The 27844-nt window shown below is 35.3% G+C and overlaps 1 protein-coding gene across 1 annotated transcript; it reads left to right on the top strand.

Annotated features, from left to right (window-relative positions):
* The first annotated feature begins 2469 nt into the window (after positions 1-2469).
* Positions 2470-27844, top strand: LOC121375566. Its single transcript, XM_041503080.1, has 12 exons — positions 2470-4172; positions 6697-6802; positions 9151-9317; positions 11054-11105; positions 12391-12475; positions 13189-13257; positions 18045-18104; positions 18339-18386; positions 18673-18792; positions 20751-20852; positions 22222-22310; positions 22814-27844. The coding sequence occupies exons 1-12, from the start codon at positions 2498-2500 to the stop codon at positions 23004-23006; spliced, it is 2766 nt and encodes a 921-aa protein (XP_041359014.1). The 5' UTR covers positions 2470-2497; the 3' UTR covers positions 23007-27844.

Here is a 27844-nt window from a genome sequence, read left to right as displayed (position 1 = left end):
GGAACACCCCTCAAATTAGATAGCTAGGCTAGTATAATCCCCCCCCCCCGTATTTCATTATAATCCAAGTATGGGGGTGGGGGGTGGGGAATGGGTGGCTTTGATTAGCCGTTGGTTTATACTACAGTAGGGACTTAAAACATTTGGAACAACCTTAACACAAAACTTGGGTTTTACAAACAGACTACACGTACTCAAATTTTGTGCGAAACTAGGGGTGTTATAAAAACATTTTCTGCAGTTAATACTTTGAGGTAGGGGTTGTAGTACTGATATTTATGGGTCATAGTTTGGCTGATATATTGCATGTATAGTGTTTTTAAGCACAGACGTTAACATGGTCGCCTATGGGATTTTTAATTGGTATAGTCCAACCTACTGGCTACTGATAATAACAAAATGTAGCCATTTAATCGTCTGCTAGGTCACTCTGACATCTCGTAGGAAGGAGCGCGAAGATATCGTCACGTGGGATTCACGAGATTTTAGAGTTGACAACTGCCATGCCGATGGCATAGTGTAAGTGTTGAAATATTTTGCAAGAGATATATCATGGTGACACAATCTATTACTTTAAAGAGCTCACTCATTATTCTCTTGCAGCTTTGTTCTTTACCCCACGAATATCAGTTTACTGCCAAACGCGTGATTTTCAAGAGGTTCACAAGTTGACATGCAAAGGCCTGCAATTCCTGCTCGGCTGCTGGCACCATTTCCATTTATTTTGGTGATCCTAATTTTCATGGAATTAACTTGGAAGGAATGTTATTGTTAGCTACTTTAATTTTTCCATATTTTGCCCATATTTACATCTACGGTTTCTATTATTATTATATTTATTGTGCACCATCTGTTTGCCAAGTGGTAGGCTTTTCTTCAGGCCTGCTTATAGCCCGAGTACTCTGATTGTAAGAGAGCTAGACGGACATTTGGACATAAATATGCTCTCATTACAGTCAGAGACCAACCTATGTATATTTTTGGCAATTCCTGACTACCAAACGGTAGGCAAAGATTCCCACTCTAATACCACAACAATCCTATGTTTGACGTCAAATACCTTTACATCGATCATTTTCGAGTTAACTGATACAAAAAAATCCACATATTAATCACTAATACACATAACACTCCGTCGCAACAATTACAAAGCTCGGCGATTCCGCCTTGTGCAGCAGTTACAGGAGCCGTCTCATACGAAAATAACCTTTGGAGCCTTCTACTTCTGGGGACATTTATTATTCAGCTTACCGGTACCACCCAACAGGATTTTCTACTCCTGGGCCGACACCCTGGCTAAGGACTTGCATTGTTTTTGAATTGCAGACGTTGATGTTACATAAAAATTATTGCCAATTGTGCTTAAAATTTGTGAGTGGCAGAGCTAGCCCTTTCATTTGTATATGCATCTTTAATGTTATGCAGGGAGGGGGGGGGGGGGGCGTAGCCCAGTGGTAAAGCATTCACTTGATGCGCGGTCGGTCTGAGATCGATCCCCGTCGGTGCTCCACAACTGGTGTAACAAAGGCCATGGTATGTACTATCCTGTCTGTGGAATGGTGCATATAAAAGATCACTTGCTGCTAATCGAAAAGAGTAGCCCATGAAGTGGTGACAGAGTTTTTTCTCAATACTTGTCTGGTCCTGAACCATATGTCCGAAGCCATATAACCGTAAATAAACTGTGTTGAGTTAACTTGAACCTCATTAAAATCTGATATGGTCATATAGTTGCTGATGGTGAAATAAATTTATTAAAAAGTGCAAAATTGAAGAAATGATTTTTTGTTTTGTCACCAGGACATCATAAAAAAAAAAAAAACCTCTGACTTAGGCATCATGCCACCATATTCTAGAACCTTTTTTTTTTTTTTTTTTTTTTTTATATTTATTTTAGAGCAAAAGTTTCAAGGTTGTGAATTTTAGTGATTTTGTTTTACCACTCTGATTTTCATGGTACATACAGGTATTATGGAAAGTTTTAATGTAAGTTTAAAATATTTTTCAAATAGTGTATATGTAGTAAGTGGAAAATGCAAAAAATTAGTTTATAGCACGCATATATCTAGAATTAAATTAATTCACTTGAAAGGAAAAGGAGAAAAAGTGACAAACCGTTTGATTTTTGTTGTAAAAAAAAAAGACAAACCCACTCCAAAACCCTTTTAAGGCTTTAACTTGACTTTTGAAATGATAATGTTTGTTAAAGGTTGTTAGGACAGCTTATAGTTTAAATTTGCAGGCCTTAAAATTTGAAACAGCAAACATCAGTGTGGTGGGGGGGGGGGGGGGGGGGAGCTATTGCTGAATTGATCTCCAATGGCATGTTTATCATTATCACATATATTCCCCGCAATATAATCCGAATTTTGAGGGTTGAATTAGCTAAACAAAATATTCTTACTCTATTTCATCACTAAAGCAAGGATTTTATGTTGTTAGTTATTAATTATGTTCCTTGTGTATTTCAGATGTGGTGATTCGTCTGAACCAAGTGATGGCAGAAGGAGGAAAGAATGACTCGCCCGGTCTGCCAAAATTCCAGCAAAGTCCTGAGAGTGTTGACAGTCGCAGAGCTAAGGAATCACTGCCATTTAACACCTGGACACAGTTCAGTGGAGTGAATCCTCCGGTGTCTCCTTCAGGTCTGTATTCCTGGGACCAAGTTACTCTCTCACACAACCTTTTGTCCAGACCTCCTTTCATGGGGCATCCTCCTCCTACACAGGATCCTTTAGTAGTTCATGATTACGGCATTGAGGCTGAACCAGGTCCAGATTATTACTCGAAGTATTCTGGCTTTGTGCAGGACATTGTTCCACTGCCACCTTTTGATGACCTATCTTCATCTATTCAACATGGCCATTCTGAATGCCAGCATCAAGATTTCATGCACCCAACTCTACAGCCAAACTTTTCCAGGTCATCCCCACAGGATGGTTTTTCAGCCTCACCACAGCAAAGTTTTTCTCCAGGGACACAACCTAATTTCTCTGGATCACCACATCATGATTTCCTGGCTTCACCACAACATGATTTCCTGGTTGGCCCACCTCAGTTCTCTGAAGATTTTGTGTATGATATGGCACAAAGAGAAGGCTATGACATGTATGCCAAGGCTATGAACCAGTTGAATTCTTGTGGTAATCATGGTGTTTACAATCCATTTGGTACTGCTGATGTGCTCAGTCAAAGTAGACAGAAAGATTTCAGTGATGACACTGCTGATGGTGCTAATGCCAAACCTACATACTCTGATATAGCAAAAACTCTGAAATCTAAGCCTATGCAAAAGCCAAAGGAGAAAGAAGACTTCGACAATGTGAAAAAGAAAATGGATAACGTTCCCAAAAATTTCAAACCTGCTGTGAAAAAACCCTACACCCGAGCCTATGCTGGACGTACTAGAAGCGTCTCAAGTGATGGCAATGTTGGTTCTGTGGTTTTGCCAGATTCTAAATATGGACTTGATCAGTTTGAGGAGAAATCTGGAGGGAAAGGAGAAAAATCAGGAATAACCAGCAGCTCAGAAAATCTGTCCTACCGAAGCAGGAAAGGTAGCACTAGTAGTGTTAGTAGTGGCACCAGTGCCACAAGTGGGATAGAAGAAATTCTGCTCACGAAACCACTGAATAATCTGAATAGTGGGGAGGGCATATCAAAGTTGCTTACTGAGAATTCCAGGAAATCTGCTTATTTGGGATCATCAACCAGCAAGACATCCAAGGAGGAACCTGTAGCAGCAGCACCACCACCACCACGGAAAGAAAAAAATGAGCGTCTGTTCTTTGACCCTAAGAGAATTTTTCAAAGACGAGAAAACAAATTAAAAGGTGACCATAAAACTGTTCCACATTCTCGATCGGCTGAAACTGTGTTAAATAATGGAAAGCCTGCCAACTTGAATAAGGCTTCTTCGGTTGCCTCCAAAAAGACGGATTACATTAACAATGATCTAAGAGACTCGAGGAAGAGAACTAATCAGAGCTTTGCTATGACTCGAGACTCCCAAACTAAGAAGGGCAATCCATCAGATTTGATCGAAAATGGTGGCACAGATTCGGTGCAGAGCACTAATGGAAAAGTGAAGAAAGAAACATCTTCAAGTTCCCATGCTGGACTCGCTGGCAAGAATGTTCCCTTGACAGGTCATATAGACTGGAAACTGATAGGTATGTAATAGTTTTATATTTTCAGAATGATCAATGTGCCAATCATTTGTCATAACATAAATTACTTGAGTTTGTTATCAGTATCGGGAGTAGACAGATGTATTAGGCAGATTATAGCACAACATTTGTAAGTAATGTTTTAAATACATGTGCCTTGCAACTATTTTGTGACAGAAATTGATTTTTATAAATTTAATTATTTTTAATTGATTTTTAAATTTTTTAACAGAAATGTTAGACCAGTTTCATTACTGTTTATTTAATATTAATAAATAATTTTTTGATTTAAAACATTATTATTAGTATTCATCTAATCTTAAACCATGCAGTCCAGTTTTTATTGTTTTAAGCTTTAGGTGTCATTCATGTGAATTAAAGTTGAACTTAAAGTGAAAGTTTTTAAAATTAACATTTAATGAGTCTTTACTTTGTTTGACTAAGATAAAAAATACATTTTCACATACATTATCATTTTGATATCTATGGTATGTTAGGTATTTTCAAAGCCTGATATGGAGTTGCCACTTTAAATGAGCACAGGGTGTTATAGTACAAGTATGTATGCATCTACTTCTATGATTATTGATACTACAGCAGATGGTTTATATCTGTTGGATTGTAACAGTCGTTTTGAAGTTAACTCATGTATATAACAATGTACATATGTATGTATGTTGGATTGCTGATATGTATAGAGAACAGGATTTTAGATAGACTCACTAATTTCGGCATTACAGTTGTTTTATTTGTTTGTTTGTTCTGAGCACAACAAAGTCTTTTTAGTGCAGTAATGTTAATAATACCTGCTGAAGATTAGTTATGTTCAGAAATGCATTTAAAATTATTTTGATATAATTATAGCTTGATGATAATATTTTAGTGATTTTTCAGGTGAAATGTTTTCAGGTCAGCATGTTTGTACTTTTTTAAACATATATATTTTGGGCACATTTATCGCTTGACTTTGGTGCCCTTAAAGGTGCTCTATCAAAGTTGCTTCTAGGGACATCAGGTCAAATATGAGCAAGTATGTGTAGAAAAGATGCAAACCTGGGCCACCATCACACGTATACTGACAGTTTAACAAATGAAAAATGTATAATGTTAGAATTAATAAAAAAGCATGATTATTCCTGCTAACTGGGGACAGTCATTTTGTTCCTTTTTATCACATCTGGTACTCTAGCTTGGAAGGGAAGTAACATCACCTGTATTGAGTAAATTAAGTTCCTCCTATATTTGAACATAAACAAGCACAGTAATTTAAGGCAAAGTGCTCTGCATTGACTTGTAAAACAAAATAAATTCCCAATCAATATAATAAAGTATTTTAACTAAACATATTTCAATGTGCAGTAATTAAATTTTCATTACATTCATTACAATATAACATCAACTGAGTTGTTAATTTCTTGATGAATGTAAAAATTTCATCATTATTAAAGTTTGTACGTCCATCTGTTAACTTCTTCTTGTCCGGACCTTATCTTGCATACAGATGCATACAGAGGACCATCAAACCTCACATGTAAGAACAACTTGGGATGGCGGTGTTTCACGTTCTATTACTAGGTCATTGTGACCTACTTTTCATGGTCTACTGCACATAATAGTAAATCCTTGTCCGGACCATATCTTGCGTACAGGATCATCAAACCTCACATGTAGGAACAACTTGGGATGGCGGTGTGTTGCATTCTATTACTATTGTCACTGTGACATACTTTTTACTGTCTACTGCACATAACAGTAAATCCTTGTCCAGACCATATCTTGTATACAGATGCATACAGGACCATCAAACCTCACATGTAAGAACAACTTGGGATGGTGATTGATCCAAAACAAACTTCATCCATCCCATTGCAGAAATTTCACATAATTAGACTCGAATCATACCTGTAACATATTCATTAATATAGATACGGTTTTCCATCAAACTCCTGATGGGCATACTGGCCTCTGGCGTCGTGGTTAGGCCATCGGTCTACAGGCTGGTAGGTACTGGGTTCAGATCCCAGTCGAGGCATGGGATTTTTAATCCAGATACCGACTCCAAACCCTGAGTGAGTGCTCCACAAGGCTCAATGGGTAGGTGTATACCACTATAACTGGTTCAACAAAGGCCATGGTTTGTGCTATCCTGCCTGTGGGAAGTGCAAATAAAAGATCCCTTGCTGCTAATCGGAAAGAGTAGCCCATGTAGTGGTGACAGCGGGTTTCCTTTCAAAATCTGTGTGGTCCATAAACATATGTCTGACGCCATATAACCGTAAATAAAATGTGTTGAGTGCGTCGTTAAATAAAACATTTCTTTCTTTCTTTCTTGGTTTTTTTTAGGCCTAATATTTGAATATCATTATACTGATTCAATGATTGTTCAATGTGTGCTATTCAAAACTTCTTTTTTTGGTCAGTATGTGCAAGCTTTACAATCAAACACAGATCACTCGCCTGGAAGAGAAGAATGATTTATTACTTGCCTAATATATTCAAACGTGAAGCACTGATTTTATCTTTTCAGATGACTGGCTGTCCACAATTGTTGAAAAAACAAAAGGTGCTCTTCATGTTTTTCTGTCCTTTGTGTTTACAGTTCTTATCTACCTGCTTGGAATCATTATGTATCTGTAAGTACTAAGAGTAAGAATGATTTATGGCTTTGTGTTTAAATTTATGGCTCGATAAATATTGTCCTCTTTATTGCCCAGCAAGTATCAGGAAATGAGGTCAGTGTGTTAATCAGAATGTACTGATCCCATGCACTGATAATGTGCATAATGATATTGTTAGGCAGCATATCGGATCTCTTTAGTGACATTTGATCTGTACATTTCGGCTTGAAAAGAACTTCACCCTAAAAATAATTTGAACAATTTTGCTGTAAAATATTTACAGTTCCAGGGATTGAATTAGACAACAGCACTACAGCAATTGCCGTCATGCCCTCCCAATTTCACCCCAACCAAGAACAATGTATTTCCGTGTTCTTCATCCCCTCTTGCTGTCAGTGCCCCTCAATAAATCAGATTGAAGTTGGTCTTGAATGTTATTGGAAACCTACCTTTATTTATGTTGTCCTGAAAAAGTACTTTAATTTCACCGTGAAAATAATTAAATACGTTGAAAGTTATAGTTTTGATTGTGTAAAGTTATGGTTTCTGAAATGCTAACATTAAATATTTTTTTAGGACAGTCGGAAACTCTCGATGCGGAACTGAAATGTTACGAATTAGGTGCGCGGATCGAATTTACTACAAATAACTGCAAATGCCACTCATGACAATGTACAAAACAAATTGTCCAAAACAAAACGGTAAACGTTAACTTGCAGTTTGCAAACCACACCCCCTTGTTCGAGAGATGGACAAAGCAGTTACGAATAAGTCCAGATGTGGCATATCTTGATGAGAAAGTGGCATTAAAATCAGCAAAAAAAAGATTGACACAATTGCAAAATCTTTGTTGAAGATGACTTTGTAAAAAAATATCTTGCTTATGATGTCATTCTTCATACGCGATCATACCGGCTGCATGTCTTGTATTATGGCAAATGTAAACTACGATATAATATTAATATCCATGAATTTTATAAAACTTTCGTTGGCATATAATAAAAATAAATCATTGCCAATTTGCCTCTAAAAATTAACAAAATTAGGGTTGAAAGAAAGAAAACGAAACATTAAACAATGTGTTTGATGTATATACATACAAGTATATTATTAATAAATATATATATTATTGTGCATTTAGGCCCATAGTGTGATGAATCAACAATACAATACAATAGTTGTATGCAGTGAACCGTTTGGCACAAGGAAAATAATGTTCGGTTTGGATTTGGTTTTATGCAAAGATCCATTATTGAATTTATCAATGGAAAATTCAGGATTGTAGGGTATATTACTCTTAAAAAATTATATGTTATTTTTTTTACAGGTGATTAATGCATATTATCGTAATTTTTCTGGTAAAAACAGAACTTTCCATTGAGGGCGAAGTACCTTTAAAATAGATAATTCATATATTTTTAATAGTGATGCACAAATCCAAGTTTAAGAATTGTGTGGGTTTTCTGTTTGTAAGAATTGCTGAAAGTGAATAATAATAAAAAAATTATATACCCAAATGTTTAGTTTGCTGAAATCAAAGTATCAATTATTGTCCGAACCAAATTGTTAACAACTACAAAAAATTACTCTCCTACCTTTAATTGCCGTTAGATTTCCTCCAAATTTTGTCCAGACACAAATCGCAAAAAACCCACTACAAATATACAGATTCCACACACGAGACGGCAACGATGTCGCCGATATTGTCTTTGTTGAGATTGCATAGGGGAAAATACATGCAGTTTTCTGCCGTCTGCCATGTTGCTTGTTTATGGAATACTCTTCAAGAGGGGTGAAAGCCTCCAAAGTATGTGACACAATTAATATGAAATTGATGATCTCTAGTGGTATCATTAAAATAATAATAATAATTAAAAAAATTAATAATATGAAGTCATCACGTTTGCGTTTATATCATAACATGTTATGACGTTGTTAGATTAAGTCCTATCCTTTCTCTTGAAGAATATTCCATAAAAAGTCAAAATGGCAGCTGATACAAAAGTACATGCTTTTTTCCCTATGCGCTCTCAGCGAAGTCGATATAGATGACATGGTTAGCATCTGGTATGTGGAATCTGTGTCATTGTAATGGGTTTTTTAAGATTTGTGACTGGACTAACTTTGGAGGAAATCTAACGGCAATTAAAGGTAGGAGAGTAATTTTTCGTAGTTGTTAACAATTTGGTTCGGACAGTAGTATTACTTTTGCATTTAGCTTCAACATTAAGTTTTTATGCTTAGGTCCATTTCTCACTTGTAAACTATAAGTCCTAGATCAATTAAAAGCTGCTCAGCATCCCATTTTACTAATCAAGCAACCAGATAAATATTTATTTTACCTGTTTTTATTTAATTTTCAGAGTCACTGGATGTGTTCATTATATAAATGTTTTATGTGGAATAGTCTGGGGTTATGCTAGAACCAAAATTTTCAAGCAACCACCAGCATCAGACGGACAATCTTGGAATATGGATGGAGGCAGAAAGAGACTTGGCCTGGATGAGAATATTGTACTACCCAATACAGGTATGGAGAATTCCATATAAAAGATCCCTTGCTGCTAATGGAAAGGAGTAGCCCATGTAGTGGCGACAGCAGGTTTTCTCTCTCAGTATCTGTGTGGTCCTTGACCATATGCAGTGTTCTTGCTGGGTGAAAATTAAAGAGGGCGGCCGCGCAGCACCACACCCTTCAAAAAAAAAAAATAATAATAAAAAAAAATGGGGGGTGAGGGAGAGCTTGGTGGTTACCATGTTGTTGTGTGTTGATAGACTTTGTGGAAAGACATACTCCTTATTTTGATTACAAAAGGTTTATACGAAATACAAGCAAACTCGTCTTTTAATTGAACCGAAGATGTTATCGGTCTGATATTCACTGGCAGTTCCGGTTTTGCTGAACCGATCAAAGTTTTAATATTATTTTAATAAAGATTTCAAGATATACAAAAACAAAAAAGACGTTTGTGTGATATCCATACGTCGAAAACATGTTTTGTTATTCCCATCTTCATCGAATGAATCGATCGCTGTGATAAAATATCACCAACTGATAAAAAGTAGTTTTGTTTTTGTAGTGGCGGTGTATATATTATTTGGCACCCAAGATAAATTATTTTAATGCTAAACACTACCACTTCCGTTGATTTTATAAGCGGTGATATCCCCCCAAAATGAAAAGTTTACAATATGTCATAAGAACTGCTGAATAAACAGAATGACAGACATGACAGAAAGTAAAAATCGTGTTACAATCAATTATATCTGTAACTGAGGACAAAATATCAGATGACAGTTAGTGGAAACAAAAGATAGTGACAAATTTGGTGACAAATAAGGTTTTTTTTCAGTCGGAGATTGCCGAATCCATAAAAAATTAAAATGTTTTCATTGCTCAAATAAAATATAACTTTTATTGTGTGTATTAAACATACAAATGGATACAGGTATGGGACAAAATAGAGGCTGTTAAAAATACTATTAAATTACGTTACGCTAACTGTCGTAAATGTTTCGTCAGTTGCTTTTTCGTACACAACGCGGCTTGTTTCCTTTGATGTCCAGTGTGCAGACTTATCGTTGTGGGTTTTTTTTTTTTTTTTTTATGTGTGGAAAAAAGTGTGCATTTGGAAATAGCGGAGATAGGTGCTGGAAAATATAGTAGGGTGCTGAAAAATAAAGAGGGGCGCCAAAAAATAAAGGAGGGCGGATAACGTGAAAGGAGGGCGGCAAAATGCAATAGCAGGACGGGCTGCCCTGCTTAAATGGAGCAGCGAGAACACTGATATGTCTGACGCCATATAACCGTAAATAAAACATTTCTTTCTTTCTTTCCCTGTACTGGCTCCAATGCAGACTGATTGTACAGCTCTGTGTAAGGTGTTAAGCTACAACATTGACTTCCCTATTGCTAAATACTAATGACTATTAATCCCTACCCAGGACACAGTACCAATAGTGGAGGTGTAAATGCCCCTGTCCATAAAACCGAGTCCAGAGTAAAATCTTTAATGACCATGACATTAACGTCTCATAATAATAAGTTTTGAGTCGAGCAGGGTTTAAGCTGTCTTTCACCATGCATGTCCATATGGATGTCACTGAGTATATAAAATTGGTAGAAAGTAATATTTAAGCATTTCGATGGTTTTTTGTTTGAAAATGTGTTCATTTACAATGTTCGTTTGTAACAAGAAAACCCCATATTGTTGTGCAAATTTGTTGAAGTCTCATTGTAATAATGGTTCTTCTATCTATTTTCAGGTGAAGAAGCTATGCGCAGACTTCTTGCATGCAAAGGAAAAGACTCATACAGGTGACACGGAAATGTTGTTTTATATCCTAAAGGATCTTAACAATTTGGTAGCTACAAACTACATGTATATGTTGTTTTCATTGGGAATTTGAAAAACATCTGTAAGTGTTATGTTGAATTTTATCATGTTATTATCTATATTTAACATCATCTGTAACATCCTAACGTTTGGAGAATTGAAATACCAATATTTTTGGATGACAAGTTTCACCTGTTTTATATATTTTTAATCTGTGTAATGAGACTAAAGAGTTAATTTTATGATCTTCAACCAATGAGAGGGTCGGTGCCCTCCTTGTTCCTGGGCCCTGTTCCACAAAGCGATCTTAGCACTACTGTCGCCGTAAATGCCTACCATGGCTACCTTACTTTTTTTCTACGATCACCATGCCTGATACATGACGCTGTGTAGCTTACTATCGTAAATTACTGTGGAAATATACAATAGGTACGAGGCAGTTGTAAGCCACTAATGTAGATGTCAAATGGCAGATGATGATTTGATAATTTTTTAAGAGGGATACTAACTTTTTGTGTTAAAATGGATCTAATATATACCAAATATCTTTCATGAAACTCTGCGTTCGATGAATAACATTCTAGGCCATACGATCTTCACACAAAAATACGGGAGATAACTCTCATGTCTTATACATTTGGCAATTATCGCTTAGCAAATAAAATGGAAAAGTTAATTCATGGATGTCCGATACCAATGAATATCTTCAAACTTTTCTGAATGGCTGTTAAGTTTACAGTGCCAGTTGAAAAACTCACCTTAACTCACTACAATTAACCTCAGCTACAATTCTTTCATGGAATGGGGCCCTGGGTCCTGTTTTACGAAGTAGTCTTAGGGCTAAGGTTACCTTAAGTGCATACGGTAGTAGTTACGCACTTAAGATGATCTTAGCATTAAGATTGCTTTCTAAAACGGGGCTCTGGTGCCAATTTTACAAAACAAGTTTATCTTTAACATTATTACCAAAGATATCATATGACGAAAAAAGATTTATACATATTTCGAAATTGATTATTTGTACTGTTCTTAATTACAGAATTTGTTTTCCTGTTGGACATTTACATTTACATGTAAAACTAGACTTAACAATTTGTGAAATTGGTCTCTGTTACCCAAAGCATTATAAAATAGTTTAGCGTGGTCATATATACATGTAATTTTTATTATTATTTTCAATGCATTTTTGTTTAATGAATAATAAATAAAATATTTTTTATGTATTAATAATATTTGATTGCTTGATTTTCTGTGTTATTCTTACAGTATTTTAGGTTTACGAGCTGATGCTAGTGATGAAGATATAAAAAAGTATTACCGAAAACAAGCAGTATTGGTACACCCAGACAAGGTTAGACAGGTTTTTTTTGTGGAACTTAACAGTATTTTTGTTTTGGTTTCATCCATAGTAACTCACATTATATGAAATAGAATTTTGGAAATGTAGTAACTAAATGTGCCAAATTCTGAACTAGAATCCATTAATAGATTAAATGTTTGCCTTATTTAAACATGGAAAACATGAAATATAGCAATACGAAAAACTTGACTTTAAATAAGAAGAAATGGATTTTATTTATTATCCAAAAGTCCAATTTTATAATTTAGCAGTTTTGACTGTACAAATAAAAAGGTCACCTAAATATGCTATTTTATGGGCTTGTGTCAGATTTACTAAAACAAAAACCAGGTTAACCAGTTTGATTGGTTTCATTCAAACTGGTCTGATAGTGTACTACTGTTTTCTATGACCATTTTGAAAAAGCTGAATACAAAAAAACATAAAAAATATTGGTGGGTTTAACTGTCATGTATGCTTGTGTAGTCTGTCAGTTTGAATGATAAAACTGTGAGTTAAATATCTGATAAGCAATCATTGCCAATTTATGCATGTACAAAATAAAATGAGCACAAAACACCTGTATTTATCGTAAATTATTATATTTGCATAGCTGTTAGATAAGTTAACCGTAGCTAAGGATTAAATCCTTTGTAAATTAAGCCCATGGTGTTTTTTCATGACAAGCAGGATGCTTATATTAATAAATATTTTAATTTCTTCAGAATCAAGAACCTGGTGCAGAAGAAGGCTTTAAGATTTTGGGACATGCGTTCGAAATGATAGGAGAACCTGTAAGTACTGGCTTTTTTTTTTGTATTATAATTGTGCTTTGTTTTATGGAGTAATGTCTAGTTTTTTTTTTAAATCTGAATTATTTTGCTTCATTCACTCAACAAACCTCCCTCATATTACTTTTTGGGGCTTTTTGCAAAAATGTTTGGTTGCTTACCTTTATATAATTTAGTATGTTTAAAGGAAACATGACACGAGACCATATTATAGCTCATTTTAAAAGCAAAATGATATAAAAATAATATACGAATAAGTTTATAACAATAAAATACGCGTAGTTAACTTAAAATGAAGAAATTACGCCAATCAGTATCAAAGTACGATTTATACATATTTATTCGTGAGCGTTTGGAAAAAAAGGGAAGTGACGTCAGAGCCGCTGTACTCTTCCATTGTTGTTAACTGTTTATATATGGAGTAGGGGCTTACGATCTTTTCAGTCCAACAGTGCCGTACTGCGCGGCCTTTGGGTGTAAAAATAAACAGTTTAAACGATCGGGATTGTCTTTTTATGGTTTTCCAAAGGATTGTGTCCGAAGAAAGACGCGTGTAATTTATCGCAAAAGAAAAGATTGGACACCAACACCGCATTGTACTTTGGTGTCAGCCTATTTACAGCCCGGAGACAAAAACAGTACATATTCTGAGTACAACTCAGTACATATTTGGCACAAAGATACACCTCAGCATGATGTATTTATATATGTTAAAACAAAAATGTAGAAAGTTTTATTTATTTATTTTTTGGGGAATTTTTTTTTTTTCATGTTAGGGCTGTAGGCCTACATAACAAAATCTGTATTCACCGTCCGAAGAAGGAAACGTCAATAAGTAATTAAATATGGCATATACAAACATGGGATTTGGCATGAGGATACATCTCAGTACGATGTATTTAAATATGTTTTTAAAAAAACGTGTAGAAAACAATAATAATTTTAAATAATGTTTTTAATCTTCGGGTGGAATACGTTGCAAAAACGTTCCTCATCGCCCGAAGCCCCAAAGCAACACGAAGTTCAATACAAAATAAACCACTACCGTGGGTGTCGAAATAACTATTATGTTTCATCCACGGGCTGTCTTGAGAATCGGAGTGTTGTTTTAGTTAATTGGTCCTTTCTTTCCGTGGCCTGCACATGTGATTCCTGATTGGCAGGTGTATATTGCAGGGTATCGACCAGGTTAGTGATTACCACGGTCTAGACATACGTACAAAATACGTGCCAGTTTTTTTAAGATCACAGGGTATTGTGGCGTAACCTGTCGCGACTATAGTACAATGTTAATGGACATTATCAGCCGCCCTGCTTTATTACTGTAAATAATGCTGTAAAACCCTTGATTAAGTAGACTTCCCATCTAAAATTACAAAACTGACCAATTACGTAGTACCAAAGAAAAGAAAATTATCACTTGGGTATCGTGAGTGGTCGTTTTTACTCTTAACGCACCCTACCAATAGGCCTAATAATATGCTACTTTTTTTTATGAGAGAAAAATACTATAACCCCATTTCGTTCTATTGATGCAAATAGAAATATATTTAGTTTAAAAGTTGACTATACTCTCAAGTCATTTATGTTGTTTTACAAGTCAGGTTAATGAAAGTGAAGCGCCTTGTCGTAAATTAGAGCGTTTGTTTACACTGTGCATACAGATTTCATTATAAAAAATGCGATATTTTCTAAAAAAAAACCCAACAAAATGTTTGTCCTACATTTATATTTTTTACATATTTAAATACATCATATCGAGGTATATCTTTATGCTAAATATGAACAGTATACACCTCGGCATTAGCATCCGAGTTTTGGTTTTGTCTCCGGGTTACTTTCGGGCTCCGGGCTGTAAATTGGTCGACCGGTCTGGTCTGGCACCATCGGTTTCTCCACCCTCCGACTCGCTATCCGTTTTTTCTTCAGTATCATTGTTGTAAGTAAATGTATGTCTTTCTTCATTTACTAACAGCTCATATTGATACGGCAAAATGTTTTGCGAACGAACACTCATTGTTTTGGTAAGCTGTGCAAGTCTTAGATTCTTTATGAGTGGTACGGACTAATGCTTTTAAGTGTAAGGCTTCAGATCAAGCGACGCGTCTCTGACGTCATGGACCTCGTGATTGCCCTGCTCATTAAAGATTGGCAATTTCCGCTAAGAGCTCGTTTTCTATAGCCATTACCTGTCCTCAAACAAGGGCACCTCCCCCCACGCAAGTGGTCTGGTCCGAACATCCCAACAGCCAATGGGATGGCCTAAATTCTTCTACTGCATACTGCTCTCTAGTTCCGGTCACATGACTGTAACTTCATTCTTTTTCTCTTCGCTAAAGGGTCTGGACGTCCTTTTGCTTGGCTCTGTTTGGAGTCAACTTTTATAAGACCTTTGGTTTTGTATTCGTGTGTGGGTGAAATGTTTTTCACCTTCGTTTTCGTTAGCTTTCGTATGTTTTCGTTAGCTTTCGTAGCGTTTAATTACATGAAATGTTGTTTATATTGCCGGTTGTCGTGTCGGACGCCATTTGCAAAATGGCGTCTGTGTTGACTGGCTTTGTGTTTGTTTTATGGTTGGTTTTTCTTTCTTTTCACAGATTGAAAAATTACTATTATCATATCTGATAATGTTCAGGCGACTAGTTCGAGCGTGTTTACGCTGCAAGAAGTTAGTGCCGGCGGCGACCCACACGACTTATGTCCAGGTTGTCGTGTTTCGTGTGGCCTCACTTCTAGATGCGACCTTTGTGTGGGCTTGTCTGATGTCGAGTTCGCGGCTTACCTGAAGGTGGTGTCAGCGAGGACCAAGAAGGTGGAATCTTCGCCTTCGATTGCTGACTCCGTGGCGGAAGTGTTACGTTCAATTCTACCGACCATGCTGGAAGAAACAATGGCGTCAATGGCGACCTTACCCAAACCGGCGGGTTCGGGGTCAGGTCCGGTTCCAGTCCCCTCTTCAGGGGGTGCGGCTTCTTCAGCTCCACCAATACCTAAGACTTCGGATGACAGGCCTGCGGTCTCTACGCAGCCCTCTAAGAAGCCGGCTCATTCAGATAGACGCTCCATGGATTCCAAGGCTCACCGATCTTTGGCGGGGAAGTCCTCTTCGGCGCATCGGAGCCGGGACCGTAGCCGTTCCACATGACCTGTATGGCTCCCTACGGGTTCCACAGATCGTCAGCGCCAACCTTCAGTTGATGTGGCTTCCAAGGCCTCCGAGGGCTAGACGGGACCATCCACGGTCCGGTTAACCGGCGGCTTCCATTACGGTACATCGATTGGACATCGAGAGGACCAAATCTTTTCGACAACATCGCAAAAGACTTTTCCTCTCCTGTAACCAGAGTCGGTTGAGGGATATTACCAAGAACACGGTGGCCACCTGGATCCGGTCTTCTATCCTGACCGCCTATCAGAAGGAGGGTTTACCTGCTCCGTCTGCTTCTAATCCGCATGAACTCCGTGCCTTGGCTGCCACGATGTATCTGCACTGCAACACATCCATTCAGCACATTATCACTGGTTGTTTCTGGGCTACGGACTCCATCTTCGCCAACTATTATCTGAGGGATGTCTCCACAGAAGACGTTGAGGGGTTCCATCATCTGGGTCCGGTTGTTGCTGCACAGACTCTGTTGAATACAAGCCGTCCTCGTCGCCGTTGATGCCTGTCTGATTCTGGGCTGCATACCGAGATGTCCATCGAATCGACAGATGAGGATTGCTTAGACTTTTGTTCTTTTGCACAGTTCACGTACTGGTGCCGGAACTTTTGTCTCGATAACCTTTACCCTGCACTGCATGTGGTTATTGGTTGTCGTTATTGAACTAACAGATCTTTGGTGTACTAGACAGAAAACACTCGGGGGTCTTGTTTTGTTCAATGTTCTGACGGATGCACCTCATTAGGTTGTCGCTTGTTATTGAAAAAAATAACACTTCAATACGTGAGGGTTACCTAACACCTGCATCCCTGGTGGCTACGACTTCCCACCTGTCAGAACCAGCATGAGATGTGGCAGCCGCCTCCTGGTCCTTGTTCTGGGAGCCGTACCTGCCACTGCTGACGGATGCCACCATTCTGGTTGTTGTTACTAACATCACCTGCATTGGTCTGTGACGGGCATCCCTAGGAGGAGAGCTTACCAAGATTGGCCTTATTCTTCCACTAGTCGGCCTCTTTCCGGTTGGGGAATTATCACAAGCATCTACGGATCTCGGCACCCACCACCATCTGTTGAATGCTGCCCTTGTTTGAGGACAGGTAATGGCTATAGAAATGGAGAAAACTTGGAGTGTTTTCTCTTTTATAGATACATTACCTGTCCTCAAGATTTTATCCCGCCCGGGCCTCCCCGCTTCCTGTTCTCCGTGCGATGCGCTCAGGGAAAAAGAAGGAAGTTACAGTCATGTGACCGGAACTAGAGAGCAGTATGCAGTAGAAGAATTTAGGCCATCCCATTGGCTGTTGGGATGTTCGGACCAGACCACTTGCGTGGGGGGGAGGTGCCCTTGTTTGAGGACAGGTAATGTATCTATAAAAGAGAAAACACTCCAAGTTTTCTCCAATCTGGGGTTTTTTTTATGGAGATATTTTAAGTAATTTTTTTTTTTTTTTTTTTTTTTTAGGTGATTCAATTTATAATTAATTGTACATGGTTGGTGCCAAATATGGGTTACGTGACATGTTTCCTTTAATAGTATCTAATCTTTTTTGCAATTTAAAGAACTTGTAGTATTTTTTTTTTAATTATTACATAATAACTAATGCTTATCAAATTTTATTTCAGGGAAAAAGGAAAATATATGATCTTCAGATGCAAGAAGCTACTGAGGCGGAAGCGGCTATGGTAAGTTTTGAATTAATTAAATGTCGGGGTTCATAAATCATATTTTTTCTTTTTGTCCTACTAATTTCACTGCACATTTTTGTTAGTTTGGCAATTTGGAAATGTACGTCACAACAAAAGCTTAGAATTGTTTTATTAATTACTATTTAAAATGCTAGCAAAGTCTTTTTAAAGATGTGATTATATCATATTTGGAAATGTTGTTTCTGAATTCTCTTCATTAAATTATTTCAGAGAGAATTTGCTGATTTATTATCTACACTGGAAGAAAAGATTTCTGAGGTAAGGTTTTCAAATGTAAATCAATTAACAAAACATTTAACTATAATTTTGAAATATTATATCCTGTTGTCATATTGTCAGTTTTTAATTTGAATTTTAGGAGAGAACCAAACAAATAAACAAGTTTTATTGCAGTAACTCTGAAGAGATTAATATATAAATGATATTTTCAGTGTCATATTTTTATTTATTAGACTAGTTGGTTTTTTATGAAATGCCCACATACTTCTGGAACATATATTTATTGGATAATAATGTTGAAAAACAATATTTACGAATGTTGCAGGCAAGAAATTTGATGCGATGTGATAACTGTGGAGGAAAGCACAAAAGAATACCTATTGACCGTGCCTGGTACAGTTGTCGTTTTTGTAGTAGATGTAATACCCGCCATTCAGCAAAAGAAGTGAGTTTAAAATAAATTTTAATTATTAGTCCCCTATCGGTCCAACCAGAGGGGACTATAGGTTTCATCTCCGTCCATCTGTCCTACATATGTTTTCTGGATGTTTTTTGCAGAAGGCTTTGAGATATTGAGGTGAAATTTTGTGTATAGTTTCATCATGTACTGTTACAGATATGTTTTGACTTTCATGATGATTTACCCATTTGACAGAGTTATGGCCCTTGAACTTAGGAAATGTGAAAATTTGTTTTCCGGACTTTTTTTTTTAGAAGACCTTTAGATATTGAGCTGAAATTTTGTGAATAGGTTTATCACGTACTGTTACAGATCAAATTTATATATAAAAGATCCCTTGCTACTAATAGAAAAATATAGCGGGTTTCCTCTTAAAACAGAATGTCAAAATTACCAAATGTTTGACATCCAATACAGTGTTCTTGCTATGTGAAAATTAAAGGAGGGCGGCCGCGCAGCACCACACCCTTCAAAAAAATAAAAAAAGAGGAGAAAGATTGGTTACCATATTGTGTGTTGGTAGACTTTGTGGAAAGACGTATATACTCCTTATTTTGCCTACAAAAAAGTGCAAAAACTTTTATACGGAATACAAGCAGACTGGTCTTTTAATTGAACCGAAGATGTTATTCAGACGTGGATCCAGGGGGGGGGTGGGGGTCGAGTGGATTTTTCAATTATGAGGTTTTGATAACGGGAATATACTTCAAATCCAGCTAAAGCTATCTTCAAATATGAAAATTTCCTATCGAGGGGGGCCCTTCAAAGGCTCAAGACTGAACCACCACACACACACACACACACACACACACACACACACACACACACACACACACACACACACACACACACACACACACACACACACACACACACACACACACACACACCGCTAAAATTCCTGGATCCGCCCCTGGTTATTGGGCACTTTTGGTTTTGCAGAACCGATCAAAGTTTTATATTATTTTTAGTAAAGATTTCAAGATATATGAAAAACAATAAAGTTTTGTTTTTGTAAAGGCGGTGTATACATTATTTGACCACCAAGATAAATGATTTTAATGATAAACACTACCACTTCCGTTGTTTTTATAAGCAGTGATATCCCCCCAAAATTAAAAGCTTACAATATTTTATAAAGAACTGCTGAATAAACAGAAATTACAAAATATCAGACGATAGTTAATGGAAACAAAAGACAGAATGACCGTTCTGATCACGTGACAAATTTGGCGCCAAATAAGTGAGGCTTTTTTTTCAATCGGAGATTGCCGAATCCGTAAAAAATAATAATGTTTTCATTGCTCAAATAAAATATAACTTTTATTGTGTGTATTAAACATAAAAATGGATACAGATATGGGACAAAATAGAGGCTGTTAAAAATACTGTTAAATTACATTACGGTAATTATCGTAAATGTTTTGTCATTTGCTTTTTCGTACATAATGGTTCAAGTGACAACACGACTTGTTTCCTTTGATGTCCAATGTGCAGACTGATCATTGTTTTTATGTGTGTAAAAAAAGTGTGCATTTGAAAATAGCGCAGTAGGTGCTGTAAAATATAGTATGGTGCTGGAAAATAAAGAGGGGCGCAGAAACATAAAGGAGGGTGGAGATGTGAAAGGAGGGCGGAAAAATGCAATAGCGGGGCGGGCCACCCCGCTTAAATGGAGCAGCGAGAACACTAATCCAATAGCTGATGATTAAATCAGTGTGCTATTGTGGTGTTGTTAAGCCAAAAAACTTTAACTTTGATTTAAAATGCTAAATATTACCTTATTCAGTAATTCGACCTTTTAAAAGTTAATTTCAGATTATATTTTTTAAATAGGTGTCATATTCCTGTAATCAGAGTATTGCATGATCTATGCTGTGTTAAGAAAATACTATATTGGTTGTTGCTACTTAACTACGATGTAACTCTATTTCTTGTTTTAGGGTGATATTTGGGCAGAGACTTCAATGCTGGGCTTTCGGTGGCACTACTATGCTTGTATGGAGCAGAATGTTTATTGTATAACGGAATGGGTTGCTTGTCATGTAAGTTAAAATTGAAAGGCACAGTGGCACAAGCTGTTGAGCTATTAAAGACTTAATAAAATATTACTTTAAAAAAATATATCTTTGGTTCATTGTTATCCAACACTGGCCATTTTGAAGTGTGTGCAAAATGTTAGTTAAAACCCATGTGTATTTAGTCTATTGTAAGATCACTGAGAATATTGATGTGGAATTTCCTCGTCCCTGGGTCGATCAAAAGATGCTGGGTAGTACAATTGTGATGTTTGTATTTCATTTAAATGTAATATTCATTTGGCTTAAAATAAACCTTGTAATTTGTGATACTGTATCATTTAACTTTCTAATCTACAGTGGTATTGTAGACATTTGGAAATTGATGGTAAACTGTTATTTATAGTTGTTAAACAAAAATGTAGTTGCAGATTAGCAGAACAGTCAACATTTTCTTTAGCTAAATTCCAACTGACTTGAAACATGCAGCTGCTGTTGCTGATATTGTAACACTGTGTAAATGAAACCTACCTAAGCTGAAACATTTCATGGTCGACCTATGCTGATTACACAGTACTTGTCAGTTGAGAGCACTCCCTAAAATTAGTAGTCCCTCTCGATAATGTTGCATTTTTCACAGAATATATTCTGACAGAGAAATTGTATTGTACATTTTATGTACACAGTTTTTATGGGCAGCATGTGGTTGCTTGGAATATAGATTGTGTAATTAATAGGTGTGTTATTCAGTAACTGGATTCTGCAATTATTAAAAGGTTTGAATTGTATTTCTGTAATTGTAAGCAGCATGGACTATTTGCACTGTTAAAACGGCCCCAGGACAGATTTTTTTTCTTATGCCTGGAAAGATTTTGGTTGACTGCACTGGAATCTCCATGTAGTGTACTAGCTTGACCCCAAAACAGTTTATGCAGGTATACTGTTGCTGTGTGCACTGTTACCCATCCAGTAAAAATATCCAATAAGGGGTCATTCATAATTATCAATATTTTCATAAAAATACAACCGTTTGTTTTGGTACTCTTACCACTCCTAAAAGTTCACCTAAAGTATTAATTTTGTAAATAATATTAGCCGAATTGACAAAGCATGTTTAGACTTGAATGCATATAACTACATACATTTACTATGCTTAAACACCTGTTTTTAAGATAAACTGGCTTCGTAAATTCAGCCTTATTTGAAAGCAATTTTGTTTTAAAGTGTATGCTATCATTAACCTCCCTGCTCCTAGCATGTGTTTTACACGCTTGTGAAAATGTTGATCATAATTGAGAACGATCTTAAATAACAAGGAATTAATATGTTGTGAAATGGTTTTCAGTAATTATTTTCCAATTGTCAGGTATTATAAATCCCTATTTTACCATTGCAGAAAGATTTCTTTAAGTCCATGCAGCCCAATGCTCATCCTGTATTTTATAGAATAGCGACAGATGGAAATCGAACTCATCGCAGAACTGGGTAAATAATACCAATAAATATGAATGTTTGTAAGTTTATATTTTTACACATAGCACATTGATGAAGATCTCGGTAAATAATACAAATATTTTTATAAGTTCATTGTTATGTATATAGCACTAAAAGAGGTTTTTTCTGTGAATTTTTAGGATGTTCTTTTGCTATAATAAACCTAACCTGTGCCTCAGCTTTAGAAATACGAGGTCAGATAGATGGGCAGTGCTCATAGACAGAAATGTATTTTGGTCATCTGTATAACAGGATTTTCTGTTTATGAGAAAATGCATGTAAAAACCTCTTAATGCTTACCAAATGGAGTAGTCTGTGTGATGAAAGTTTCTCAAGATTACTTAATGCAGTTACCTTATGTTAGAGCTCTAATAACTGCTGGGTTGAAACTGACCTTAATTTTCTTCTGATGTCTCCCATTTCATATGTAAGCAAAAATTTTTTTACTTGATCTCTTTTCAGTTTTGTTTTAAATGTGGGTTTTTTTGTTTTAGTGAACATGATATAGAAGACTTTTTAAGTCATTTGTTTCACAAAGCGTCAATGCAACCCGATGGATCTTCACCGTGGCAACAACAGCAGCAGCAGAAATCGGCGTCTCAGTCTCATAGTGCTCAATCGCCATGGACACCTCGGACATCCGGCCCCACTGGTAAAAAAGGAAGGAGAAAAAAAAAGCGATCATAGTGAAAACAAAAGACTACGGCTTTACAAACTGAGATTTTGGTATTAAAACGTGATATTTTTGGATGTGTGGTTCGGGCTAAAAGTGATAGATATTTTCAGATGTGTGGTTTGGGCTGTTGCACACTTTAATCCATTAATTATAGCAATATTTTGAAAAAAAAAGTCAAATGTAGTGCTTATTTGTTGTTCGTGTCATTCATTCCCCCTTCCCTTAATACCCCATGTCACTCATATGACAATAACAAGTATTACAAATTGTAAGTTGAGCTTCTTGATTATTATGTCTTTCTTAAATTGTCATCATCATGTACAAAACAATTCTCTCAGAAACAAAAAAAACTTGATTTCATCATTGGTTTGATCTTTAGTTTATTTCCTTCAGATATGACATTTGTGATCAAACGTCCTCGATGTTGTCAATACATCTGCCTTATATTAACTTTTCTCTCTTTTTTTTCTTTTGTAATCTTTAGGTTAGGGTCATGGTTTTGAACTGGGAACATTAACCAGATTATCAATAAAGTGCCATTTAGATTTTTCTGTGTTACTTTGTCTTCATATTTTAGAAATAAACATCAAATAATATTATCTGAATTATATGTGCATCTATTGTGTTTTTTTTATAATAGTTAAGGTCACTGATCTTAATTTTTGAGGTGTGCATCTGTTTCACATACAATGCTTTTGGAGTTACTATAAGCACCAGAATAATTGGAACTGCAATAGAATTTGCTCAAATGTATAATTTACGCAATTCGTTTTAATTAATGTGTAATTTAATGGTGAAAAAGTTGTAATCATTGAACGTATTTTACACTGCCTAATAACAAGGGTCAGTGCCTTTGAAAGAAGTGATTCTAAATGAGTAGTTGCAAGACTTTAGATATCTCTAATTTGAGGTATCGTTAACAGAGTAATGTTGTTAAAGCTGCCGTAGAGTCGTCGGTATTGAGAATGCATTTAAGTTAACATTTAACTGGTTTTGAAATTAAATATTTTATGGTCAGCAAGTTTATACATAATATTTTGTGCACATTTATTGCCTTGACTTTGGTGCAATCTAAACCTGTAACAGTTTTTATACTTTGACAAGATGTACTCTGCTTTCTATACTTTAACACATATTTTTTTATGTGTGCTGTAAGTGTTTAAATTTTTAACGATCTTGAGTTATATTTCTGTGGCTTTGACAGTTAATATTAATGCTAATGAAAACATGAGTTTATTACAGCTTTGTTTTTATTTCTGCTTTGTATTGTTAATTTTTTTTTTTAAATAATTAAAAAAACAATAAAACAAAACAAGCACTTTCATGTGTAGTCTAGTGTTTAATATTTAAAATGGTGCATCTTCAATGTTCAACATATCCAAAAACTATACAAATACAATGCTGTATTTTTGTTGACAGAAGCCAATGCAACATTTATATTGAGGTAACAAAGTTGTGAAAGATTGTATCTTCATGCTATTTACAATGGAACAGATTTTGTTTGATTGTTTGTTTTGTTATTATCTAGCAATTAGAATATGTATGTTAACATGCAAAAGAACTACCTCATGTTACCTTTGTAAAGTAAATGTAAACTGAATTATAAAAATGTAATTTATCCAATGAACACTGCACCTTGCAAGGGCTGTATCATCTGCTAATTTGTTTGTTTTGTTTTTTAATGATGCCACTAGAGCACCTTGATTAATTAATCATCGGCTATTGGATGTCAAACGTTTGGTATTTCTGACTCAGTCATCAGAGGAAACCTGCTACATTTTTCGATTAGTAGCAAGTATCAACTAAGGTGGGGTTCTATTCTACTATGCAAGCACTCAACCCACTAAATCCCATTCCCATCCGATCGAAGTAACAAAATACACTTTACAAGAACGGAAAGTAAAAAAATCAAAATTTTAGATAAAAATAAATTTGCAGTTCAAGCATTGCCTGATGTAATTTGTGTTCTAGGATTCCACGATTCAAAACTGGTTTCATTTTGATATTATACCCGATTGTTGTACTTTATAGCTGACATACTTCACATGCAGTATGCATTTAACACTGCATTTGTTCATCAATTATTTCGAGTCATATTTATATGCATTTCTTCTTCTTCATAGGTGACTGGTTCAGTTTCTTTTTCTTTCACCTTTCACCCCTAAAAGATATGTAGCTTAATTTAAATGTAACTGTATTTTTCTGTTGCTAAAGGTAACCATTTGTTATTTTCTATCTTTATTTGGGGATAGGTCTGGATTAGTATTTATTTTATAAAAGTATGTGTACTGTCTTTCACAATCAACTGATTTAATTAAACCTTTTCATTCAGAATTGTATGAATTCATGCATGTACTTATCTTGAAACAGGCTTTTGTCATCATTCCACTCTTAATAATTTGCAGTTTATATTTCTGAAATATTCTAAATTTAAAACAAAATAGCATTACATTTAACTTCGCAGAATTTTTTTTTTGTAATATGTGCATTATAAACTAATTTTAGGCATATTATTGCTGTCATTTTGCTCAATTTTGTTATAGAGATAATTGCATAAATTGTTTGGTTGAACATCTCAAAATGTTCTGCTCCAGTGATTGTTGCCTTATTTGTTGAATGATGAAATTCAGGTGCATATAACCAATCCTGGCAATTAACCGCAGCAGTCAGCAATGCATGGAGATTGCTGTGGTGTTTTCAGTTTTCCATGGTGGTTTTTTTTTTTGTGACTTCAGAAATGCTGTGTAAAGTATTTTTTCTACAGCATGTTTTTTATTGTGGCCATTTTATTAATTGCCAGGTTTGTAAATCATATATAGTCCATTTGTAGTACAGCTTTTCAAAGTCCGACACTGCTGAATATTTTATAGATGTTCGTGGTAAATTGATAGTGATCTGTTAACATTCCATGATTTTTATCGGGTACAAAAAAATTCTTACATAATATGTTACTTTTATATATTATGTTAAAACAAACCTCAGATAAAATTGCTTTAAAAATTATTACATAATATGTTACTTTTATATATTATGTTAAAACAGACCTCTGATAATATTGCTTTAAAAAACCCCGTTAAAAAAATCTTCAAAAAAATATAAAAAGTAATTTGTTATTGATATACTACTTTGGAAATTGTTTTTAAACATTAAATGGTGCTGCTGTTTTTCAGATGGGCTATTAATTTTTCATATCACTAAAAGTATCATTTAAGTAGCACTGTATGTTATGCAGCTTATTAAGTAACAAGAAGTAAATGTACATGGTTTAGTTTGAATTGATAAATATTTTTTTGAACAGTGTAGAATAAATAAAAGTTGGAGTTGTACGTTTTAATAAAAAGTAAGATACAAGTTGAAGGTCACTATAAAGGTAATTGCCAAAACATGATTTTGATATCATTTTTGCAAAGAATTGTAATTACACAGTAACAATATCTCATGCAAGCATCTTGAGGGAAATAGTGTGCTTTATAGGGATCCATTTTCTGGTGTTTTGGTGCCATGATACATTGTTTGCAGTACACATAATCCATTTCTTTTCTGTTTTTTAAGGAGATAAAGGATATATTAATGTTTGCCTGACTGGTAGGTGGTGTGTATCCCATATAGCTCATAATATATACTTCAGTGTAACAATTACATGAAATTGCTGGTCTGTTTTTTAGTTTTGTATAACTAATCCACTTTTATAGAACAAAACTGATCAGGCATTGCAAATTGCATTGCAAATTGACTGGATATGTAAAATTACTTTGTAAAAAAGAAACATTGTTTTCGTTTGTAATTCAGATTGGTTATGGTTAAAGTTTTGCACACCAAATCACACCAGAACACATTAATTTTTAAACCTTTAAACAAGTGGTGTCAGTTGTTAAAATTAATTGGTAGTTTGAGTAAATGAAGCATCACTATGCACAGACTGAGACAACTTTTTTTTCTTCTCTTTTGCACAACACGATGCCTTAAAAAAGTTAAATGTAATAATGTGTGTCCATGTTGTGATTGTTGCTGTGTTGTTTTTTATGTTCTAATATAAACTAAATTCTGTAATTATATTACTTTTAAGGTAAAATTATAAAAATAAATATTTTAGTTATTTTCTAATACATCTAAATTCTTTGATTATATTACTCATAAGGTAAAATTATAGAAATAAATATTTTAATTTCTTAGAACTGAAAAGTTAATGTGTTGATATTTGCTCATGAATATTAGTACATACAGCAGATTTATTAGAGTACTTCAAAAGTGCCTTCAGAAAAGTCATCTGATATGGCTGAAAATACTTTTAAACATAATTAATATACTAATATTTACAATCTTGGGAGCTAGTTGTAATATTTTTGTTATGTACATTCAATGCTATACACATCAAAACACACACACACGCCAACACCACTGATTGTCTTTAAATGTTTAACTGTAGAGGGTAATGCTTATCTTTGTTTAGCACTGTTGTAAATACTTTTAAACATAATTAATATACTAATATTTACAATCTTGGGAGCTAGTTGTAATATTTTTTTTATGTACATTCAATGCTATACACATCAAAACACACACACACGCCAACACCACTGATTGTCTTTAAATGTTTAACTGTAGAGGGTAATGCTTATCTTTGTTTAGCACTGTTGTAATAATGTTATATTCATCTTGCCAAATTTTCTTTCATCTCATGTCTCTTAATGAATGTTTTATAATTGTTGACCATGTTGTCTTTTGTATCTTTTGTATATTATATAATACTTATAATTCATGTAATCTGCCTTGATGACTGAATGATTTCTAGAGGGGATGATTTTCCATGATAAAGAAAAATGGGTGAAACAGCCCAATTTTCGCCTTC

Source organism: Gigantopelta aegis, chromosome 6, assembly GCF_016097555.1.
Source record: "Gigantopelta aegis isolate Gae_Host chromosome 6, Gae_host_genome, whole genome shotgun sequence".
Lineage (NCBI taxonomy): Eukaryota > Metazoa > Mollusca > Gastropoda > Neomphalida > Peltospiridae > Gigantopelta > Gigantopelta aegis.
This window is presented reverse-complemented; position numbering and strand designations above follow the sequence as displayed.